The 9,594-nt window shown below is 43.1% G+C and overlaps 1 protein-coding gene and 1 pseudogene across 3 annotated transcripts; both read left to right on the top strand.

Annotated features, from left to right (window-relative positions):
• The first annotated feature begins 196 nt into the window (after positions 1-196).
• Positions 197-1,762, top strand: LOC114492414 (annotated as a pseudogene).
• Positions 1,763-1,844: 82 nt separating this feature from the next.
• Positions 1,845-8,613, top strand: ZNF394 (zinc finger protein 394). Of its 3 annotated transcripts, none has more exons than XM_036019882.1 (4): positions 1,845-1,923; positions 2,098-2,611; positions 5,191-5,311; positions 7,520-8,613. In XM_036019882.1, the coding sequence occupies exons 2-4, from the start codon at positions 2,159-2,161 to the stop codon at positions 8,593-8,595; spliced, it is 1,650 nt and encodes a 549-aa protein (XP_035875775.1). In that variant the 5' UTR covers positions 1,845-1,923; positions 2,098-2,158; the 3' UTR covers positions 8,596-8,613. The 3 variants fall into 3 exon arrangements, with proteins under 3 accessions (XP_035875775.1, XP_028362241.1, XP_028362233.1); XM_028506440.2 differs by having other exon boundaries at positions 1,908-2,018; XM_028506432.2 differs by having other exon boundaries at positions 1,908-2,611.
• Positions 8,614-9,594: the final 981 nt, after the last annotated feature.

Here is a 9,594-nt window from a genome sequence, read left to right as displayed (position 1 = left end):
AAGTAGTCTGCAAAGTTTCATGCAGGAGATTTCTTGCTGGACAATGCTCCATGGTCAGGTAGATTAGTTGAAGTTGATAGCAATCAAATCAAGACATTAACTGAGAACAATCAATGTTATATCACGTGGGAGATAGCCAACTCAAAATAACCAAATCAATGTTATTGGTGAAAATGAAAAATGTATCTTTATTTTATGGAAAAAACTAAATGGACTTTTTGGCCAACCCCATAGAAACCATGGAAGCATAGAAAGGAGAAAGGAGGTGGGGTGGCAGTGTCCATACTGGTAATTAAAAATGTGGGAAAGGGAACTCTTTTTCTTGGTGCCTTGGAGGTGGTCAGCTGCTTCAGGATGAAGCTGAACATTTCTTTCCCAGCCACTGGCTTTCAGAAACTGTTTGAAGTGGATGATGAACACAAACATCTACCTTTTATGAAAAGTGTGCTGCCACAGAAGTTGTTATTGATACTCTGGGTGAAGCATGGAAGGGTTATGTGGTTTGAATCAGTGGTGGGAACAACAAACAAGGTCTCCCCATGAAGCAGGATGTCTTAACCCATGGCTATGTCCTTCTGCTACTAAGTAAGGGGCATTCCTGTTATAGACCAAGGAGGACTGGAGAAAGAAAGTGCAAATTTGTTCCAGGTTGCATTGTGGATGCCAATCTGAGTATTCTCAACTTGATCATTTTTTAAAAAGGGAAAAAAGATATTTCTGGTTTCACTGATATTACTGTGCATTATTGCCTGGGACCCAAAAGAGCCGGCAGAATCTGCAAGCTATACAATCTCTCTAAAGATGATGTCTACCAATATATTGTGAGCAAGTCCCTAAACAAAGCAGGTAAGAAACCTAGGGCCAAAGCCCCTAAGATTCAGTGTCTTGTTACTCCACACATCCTCCATAGCAAAAGTTGGTGCATTGCTCTGAGGAAAGAGCATACTGAGAAAAATAAGGAACAGGCTACAGAATCTGCTGAACTTTTGGCCAAGAGAATGAAGGAGGCCAAAGAAAAAAACACCAGGAACAGATTGCCAAGAGATGTAGGCTGTTTCCTCTGAGAGCTACTATCTCTGAGTTTGGTCAAAAATGAAATTTTCTAAGTAACAAATATGATCAAATATCTTTTTAAATGAGGGAAAGGGAGTAAATGATAAAACAAGGAGTTGAGCTTAGACTAGGACAAAATCCTTGGCAGCTATGATACTGAGTGCGAAGGACTGCAAAGGAGCTGGGAGAGCCTAATGTCAGGGGTGGTGGATGATACAATCTGCTATGGATTTATGGCCTATAAATTTATCTAAACCATATTTTAATTGAAATATGTCTTCAGTGACTTAGACTCTTCAAGCTTTCTCTCCCCTGTGAAGTCTTTCACTGTACCCTCCCCTTACCAGGGATGGTGGATTATGTCTCTCTCTGGTTGAACAAACAAATGTACACTGCATACACTCCAAAGTCTTGCATTTACCACACTCTCCCGTGAGGATTAAAGTGTCTGTCTCAGGAGACTGACAACTTGAGGGCAAGGATTACGTCTTCACCAGTTTGATAATATCTATGGTGTCAAGCACGATGACTTGGCATGTATTGGTAAAAGATACTCTACAAATCTTCCTTATATGGGAGAAGAATGATTGTTCGCTACTGGATCTTTAACTTTTCCTAAAACAAAACTTACAAACTTTATTCACAGACAGTGTGTTAAAGAATGACATTCAAGTTTTAAAAGAAGCGTATCAATTGGGTCTGGAACCCGAAGGACTACAATCTCCACAAAGCAAGGTATACATCCCTGGAAGAAGCGAGGCAAAACCATCAAGATTCATCTTAGACCTCCAGGGCGCCTAGAGGCCCCCGGAAATACAAGGGGTGGGTACCGCAGGGAGTCGGTGACGCACTTCCGGCCTGGGTTACTAGGTTTGTGGGTTTTGTTTTGTTTTGTTTTGTTTTTTAACATTTTAAAAAATCTTTTTTGTCATGAGACGAGGCGGGTCCTAGTGGCCTAGCTGCAGGTAGGAGGGCTGCTGTAGGGGGTCAGGTGGGGTGCGCCCCTGTTTAAGGAGGAATAATGAGTTCCGTGGCTTTTTGCAGGGTTTGATCTTTTCTAATCTGAAGGCAAAACTCCGGGGAAGTCGACACGTGCCGGAGAAAGATGAGTTCAAGCTTAATCGCAAGTCATGGCAGTGACGCTGAGCCGGGGGACTGGACGGTCAATGCGGGGGCCAGGGGCGCCGCGCCGCCCCTTCGTGATGGACTTTTGATAGTAAAAGTGGAGGAAGACTCATCCGGAGGGCAGGAGTCCGACCCGCCCGTGGTGTGTTTGGATCCCGAAACTTGTGGACAGCATTTTTGGCGGTTCCGTTATCAGGAAGTGGACGGACCAGAAAAAGCTCTGAGCCGGCTTAGAGAACTTTGTCGTCGTTGGCTGAGGCCTGAGGTGCACTCCAAGGAGCAGATCCTGGAGCTACTGGTGCTGGAGCAGTTCCTGACCATCCTGCCCGCGGAGCTCCAGGACCGGGTGCGGAAGCACCACCCCGAGAACGGAGACGAGGCTGCGGCCCTAGTGCGGGCTCTTCAGAGAGCGCTTGGTGGGACCTCAATCCAGGTGTGGAGTGAATGTGCTGGTGGGTGGGAGTGTGGAGAATGGAGGTGTATGGGATGCTATGAATTTCAGAAGTGTTTTCTTCCATTTACATTTTGCATAAACTTTGGAGTGTATACAACACTTTTTAAAAAATATATTTATTTATTTTTAGAGAGGGGAAGGGAGGAAGAGAATTATCAGTGTGGTTGCCTCTCGCGCGCCCCCTACCGGGGACCTGACCCGCCACCCAGGCGTGTGCCCTGACTGGTAATCAAACTGGCCACCCTTTTGGTTTGCCGGCCGGTGCTCAAGCTACTGTGCCACACCAACCAGGAGAAAACTTAACTTTTCTTTCTTTCTTTCGTTTTTTAAAAATAGGCTGGCATCCTAGGAATGTGCCCTGACCGGTAATCGAACAGGAATCTTTTGATGTAAAGGGACCAGCTCCAACCAACTGAGCCACCTGGCCAGGGCTGCATAAAACTTTTTCCTTTCCGTAAGAAAAAGTGACAGATCCATCCAGGAAACGATTCTTTAGTTATAGACCTCCCAGCACAAAACCTGCACAGTAGTGTTGTTGACCCATTGTGAGATACCCTTTCGTCTAACTAGATTATTGGGAAAAGAAAGATGTGGGGATACTAGAAGAGCAACCACCATTCCTCACCACTTTGAATGTGAAGATCTCCCTTTACTTTTAACCGTTTGGCAACTCCCTCCTCTAAACAGTTGATAATAGTACTCCAGAAAGGAGAGAGAGGCTGGAAGTGGAGTTAATTATTCATCATACCTACATGATTAAGCCTGCATTAAAGTCCTAATTACGTAGAGTTCAAGGAGCTTACAGATTGGCAAGCACAACCCCTTAGTGGGCGAGCAACACACCTCAGCTCCATGGGCACAGAAGCTTCTGGGCTTGGGACCCTCCCAGACCTTGCCCTATGCATTTCATCTGTTGGGCTGTTTCTGAGTTGTAACCCTTTATAATAAACTGGCAATTAAGTAAATTGTTTTCTTGAGTTCTGTTCTGGAGCTGCTCTAGGAAATTAATTCTGAAACCAAAGAGAGGGTCGAGGGAACCTCTGTTCTAAAGCTGGTCAGAAGCAAGCCATGAACCTATAGTTAGCGGCTAAAGTTGGGGAGGGGGCATTCTCATAGGACTGACCCCTTAACCTGTGAGATCTGAGCCCATCTCCAGTAGGTAGTATCAGAAGTAAGTTAAACTGTAGGACACTCAGGTGGTGGAGACAGGAAGCACAGAACCTCATGGGAAAGACCCCAGGGTGGTCAGGAGGCAGATGACAGGAGCTAGGGGAAAGTTTAGGCCAGACCCCAAATTGGAGTTTCAGAGAAAAAGGAAGGGCATGGCATGGTAAACAGTGGTACTGGTTAGCTTCAATAATTTCAGTCAGCTGTAAATTAGAGCAGTGGTTCCTAGTTGCCTGGTTTCTGGCCTTGGGATAATTAAGGCAGAGGAATCTTGCCTCCTGGAACGCGCAGACCAGACAGGGAAGATACGGCTGTGGGTTAACCAGTCCCAGCCGAGCCCATTGCTCTCCAAAAATTGGCTGGCTCCCGGAGGGTCTATCTCCCCAGCCAGAAATGTTCTTTGTTTTGTTTTGAAGATGTCAAAACATGGTAAAATATAACAAAGCGTAACAAAAAAATTGTTTTTAAATACCTTCCCTTTCCTTGAGTGAGGGGTACTTGGAGTCGGTTTGTGGGTCACCACTGGAACCTAGACAACCATCTCCCTGCAAGGGTTTTAGACCCTTCCCTTTTTAAGAACTATAGCTTTACCTACTGTGAATAGTAAACTTACATTTATATAAGACACCTCAAAAGATATCTTTTTGGGTAATCATCTTACTGTGCAGCGGTCAAGGAAGGGAAAGGAAATTTTATGGAGTACCTGCTGCTGATGAGGGACTTTCACCTTAAGACTGATAATTGGGAAGGAAAGGAATCTCGGGAATTTCAGGGGAGAATGGGAAGGGTTTACAGGAACAAATATAAAGGACACATGGACAAAAACTAGGGGGGATGGAAATGGGAGGGAGGTGGGGAGGGATGGGTGGGTAGGCTGAGATGGGATTAAAGGACAGAAAACTGTACTTGAACAATGATTAAAATAAGAAAAATTTAAAAAATTAAAAAGACCAGTAATTGGTATCCATTTCACATGGGAGGAAACTGTCTTAGAGCCAGCGTTGGAACTTAGGACTCTCTGGTTATCTGTACATTTTTTATATCAGATTTCCATTTTGAAAAATTCTAGTGAAACTCAGAAACTCTAGAGTTTCATTCTGATGAAACTCAAATGTATTTTTTGCTCTTACCCCAAGTTAGTGTAGACGGTCCACAGAATGGCTTTTTGGGATTACAAGAGAATGACAGCCTCTGCCTTTGGTCACTTTGAAACTCCCCCATCAGTACAAGATTCACTGGTAAAGACTCAACAGCTGTGTTTGTTACTTCATTCTCAGTGCTTCCTCCTCGGTGCTGGCCAACTCCTCCCTGGAGTCTGGCCTCATCCGGAGGCTAGTGGTAAGGCTGTCCTGGGACAGCAGGTGCTGATGGGAGATCTTCTTTTGTTTCAGGACTTGGTGAAGGCCAAGGATGTGTGTCTCACCTGGGGGGAGTGGAAGCAACTTGACCCAATTCAGAGGGACTTCTACAGGGAGAATGTGCTAAAGGATTATGGGAACACTGTGCTACCAAGTAAGTGCTGTGACTTTGCTTGTTTCTAGCTGTGTGTCATTTGTGAAAGGCTCGCTTCAGTCTGATCCCTAAGCCAGTCTGCCATTCATAGATACAGGCTGAGAGCCTTAGGGTCTCTTCTGTGACCTAAGCAAGACCTTTCTTTTCTGTATTTTTGGGTGATACATTCAGCTTTCTTGTTTTATTTTTAATAAAATACATACAGAAAAGTATAAAAAATTAATGGGCACCTATGTGTCTGCTACCCAGGATTACCAGGTTTTAACATCAGACATATTGGCTTCATATTTTTTTATAATAAATAAATGTTATAACTATAGGCAAAGTCCTGTGTACCTTCCACGAAAGCTGTGTTTCCCTTACGCCTTTCCCAGAGGTAACCAACATCCTGTTGTGGTATTTTTCATATCAATGTGTGTTTTATATTATTTGTATATATATGTGTAGTCTCTTTTCCTCTCTATATAATCATGTGTATGTATAAATGTATATAAACATAAATATATAAATGTGAACATATATTATTTTTACATATTTTATGATATATAAATTATATCATTATATGATTCTTTAGCACCTTGCCTTTTCCCCATTACATTTTTGAGATTTATCCACATTGATGCATGTAGCTGTATAGTTTAACATCCATATATCCATTGTAGAATATTCCAAAATTCATTTATCCATTCTCCTGCCAGTGGACATTAAGGCTTCTGATTTTTCACCATTAGAAACAGTATTTTACTGAACATTCTTATGTCTTTCTTCCTGTGGTCATATGCAGGAGTTTCTGAAGAGAATGTACATAGGGATATTTGCCCATCACGCTGTCCAAAAGTGTGCTGGCAGTATATAAGAATTCTTCTTTCTCCACATCCTTGTCAGTATTTGGTGTCCAGCTGATGGCATGATGTCTTAACACAATAGCGCCAGTATTCCTTTAAAAGAAGAAGAAAAAAATTTTAAATATGAACAATAAAATTGACAAAAAAGGCACATCTGTCAACAAGTAAATCTAAAAACAAAATAATGAACAAACAGAACAGAAACAGACACAGAGAACATTTTGACAGTTGCCATATGGGAAGGGTGGTTGGAGGGATTAAGAAGGTGAAGGAATTAGGAAGTACAAATTAGTTGTTACAGAACAGTCATGGGGATGTAAAGTGTTGCACAGGGAAATATAGTCAGTAATATTCTAATGACTATGTATAGTGTCAGATGGGTCCAAGATTTATTGGGATGATCACTTAGAAGTTATATAATGCCTAATCACTGGGATGTACACCTGAAACTAATATAATATATGTCGACTATAATTGAAAAGTAAAAAATGATTTATATATTTTTAAAAATGTTTGGTTATGTCATGCCTCTGCTCCTTATTTCACACACAGTAAAAGCCTGTGATGTATAATGTGACCTGGCTCTGTGACCTTGCCAGCCCATCTCCTATCTCCCTCTCGCTCTGCTCCAGCTCCACTCACCTTGTGGCTTCTTGACCATGGCTGGCAGCCTGCTTCATGGTCTTTGCTCTAATTTATCCCTCTGCGTGGAATATTCTTCCTCCAGATCTCCACTAATCAAATTCCTTGATTTGTTTCAACTTTTTGCTCAAATTGCACTTGTCACAGTGAGGTCTGACCTGACCATCATGTTTAATACTACAGTTTGCCTACCACCGTCTTCTCCCACACACTGCTGACTGATGCCTCACTTTGCTTGACTTTATTTATAGTATTAATTACCCTGTAACATCCTGTGTACATTCCAGATTCTAGTATGTGTCCTAACTGAAAAGCAAACCAACAACAATGGCGTGTCAGGATGATGCTCTAACCAACTGAGCTAGCAGGCCAAGGCCTAGAATTTCTTTTGTTAAACCATCGGTCAGACATAGGTTGAAAGCTAAACCACCTCTCTGGACAACCCTTCCAAATTTGTCTGCTATAATGCGATGACTCATACAACAGTGGAGTGGGGCAGGGGATAAGAGATGAGTTCAGTTGGTGGGTGCAGGCACAAGGATAAAAGTAAAGAAATGGTTTGTACAGGAAAATGCAAGCACATTTGAGAGGTTAACTAAAATAACTTCAGGAGTGGTTTAATGGAGATTAAAAAGGTATAAGGGCTGTTTTTCTTCTAGTACTTGTTTATTTCAGTCTTGCACATGATGAAATGTCAGCAATTTGTATCTTAATGTTTCAGGTTTGGAAACCAGAACTCAGAACAAAGAGTTGATTCCAAAACAAGAAATTCTAGAAGTAGAGCCACAGATGCAGCTACAAGAAGGATCCCCCTGGAAGGCTCCCCTGTATTCCAGATGTGGTGATACCCATGGGAACAGGGTAGAAAAGCAGTCAGGACACCTTTCACTGCTGAAACTTGAAAATTCTGAAGAGCAAGGACTCATGAGCATCTCAGAGCTCGAGAATGGTCCCACAGAAGAGGGAGACTCCAAAAATCATGAATTTGGGAATAGTGCCAGAAGGTCAAACTTGGTTCTTCATCAGCATGGCCTGACATCAGAGAGGTCCATTAATGATGATGAAGGTGGCGACAGGTGCAGACAGAGTTTAGATATGGTGAAAATTCAAGTGGTGAAATCTCACAGATCTGTTGACAGTGAGGAAAATTTCCATCCTTCAGGCCTTTTTAGGACCCAGAGGCAGCTCCGTGAAGAAAGACCTTATAAATGTGATAACTGTGGGAAGAGTTTCAAACAGCGTTCTGACCTCTTGAAACACCAGAGAATCCACACTGGGGAGAAACCCTACGAATGCCAAGAATGTGGGAAGAGCTTCAGTCAGAGTGCTGCCCTGATAAAACACCAGAGGACACACACAGGGGAAAAGCCGTACACATGCCCCAAATGTGGGGACAGCTTCAGACAGAGTTCACATCTCAATCGGCATCAACGAATACACATAGGGGAGAAACACTATAAATGTACTGAATGTGGGGAAACCTGCCGTGTTTCCAACCGTTTCAGACATCAGAGAATCCATAAAGGGGAGAGACCCTATACATGTGAGGAATGTGAGAAGAGCTTCAAACGGTGCTCTGACCTCTCTAAACATCAGAGAATCCACACTGGGGAGAAGCCGTATGGATGTTCCGTCTGTGGGAAACGCTTCAGTCAGAGTGCAACCCTCATCATACACCAGAGAACTCACACCGGAGAAAAACCTTATAAATGTCTTGAATGTGGTGAAAGCTTTAGACAGAGTCCACACCTTATCCGACACCAAAGGATACACAGAAATAAAGTCCCATCATTTTGACATCATGCTTCTGTATGAGCTGTCTTATTTTTTTCTTTTTTCATTGCCTAGAAACTATATTCTCTGGCTTTGAAGTAGTTCACTCAGTCATGCATTGTATTTCCTTGCTCATGTTGATGGGAGAGACCTGGTTCTTGCTGACACATGTAAAGAATTACAGATCAGCAAATCTGTTAGAGTGCAATCAGTTTATTAGTGATCGTTCCCATGGAAGAGAACAGGCCTAGTTAGAGTGGGGGGATGAAAGGCAAAGGTTCAGAGCAAACCGGGGCGGCAAAAGTAAGAGTGGCTGAAGAGCAGGGTGGCCTGAGGCCGGGGTCCCGGTGGCCAGAGAACCAAGAATGCCCCTGATCCCCCAAGAGAGTGAGTCCTTTGTTCTGACTAACATAGTTGATGGGATAGGAGAAAAAAAGTTACATATTGATTAACAGGTAAATGTGATGCCAGCTTTCCTGAAGGGTGTGATTAACCAAATGTGATGTGTGGTTTTGTTAGCCCAAGTTTTATCTTGCCCTAGACTCCATTTGTTCATCTCGTTGTAAAACAAAATACATGACAAGAGTCCGTTAGTTAAAGTTGGGGCACTTTCCCAAAGTTATGGGCTCTTGTGCAAGCATTAGGGACTCCCTTGTAAAACAGATAGTGACCAGAGGTGGACAGTTAACCAAAGTTTTTTATGGGCTGCTTTGGTCACTGTGGACCCTCTCCCGCATTCCAGGCCCTGGAATGAAAGTACAGTTTCAAGACTTTCTTTCCCAGAGAGTGGAAACTACTTAGAATTTCAAGGATTGTCCTCCTTCCTGCTAACATAGTGTTTCTTGTGGTGTTGGAAATCCTGGCAATATTATCAGACCAGGCTCAGGACTACTGAATTGGCATGTGAGACATGCTCTCCTTCCTCCCTGCCTCAGTTTACTATTCATTCTACCTAGGTGCTAAAAGCATTTCCTGGTGACCAGGATGCCGGTAACAGCAGTGCAGTCTCAGAGTCCTTCCTAT

Source organism: Phyllostomus discolor, chromosome 3 (assembly GCF_004126475.2).
Source record: "Phyllostomus discolor isolate MPI-MPIP mPhyDis1 chromosome 3, mPhyDis1.pri.v3, whole genome shotgun sequence".
In the NCBI taxonomy this organism is placed as follows: domain Eukaryota; kingdom Metazoa; phylum Chordata; class Mammalia; order Chiroptera; family Phyllostomidae; genus Phyllostomus; species Phyllostomus discolor.
This window is presented reverse-complemented; position numbering and strand designations above follow the sequence as displayed.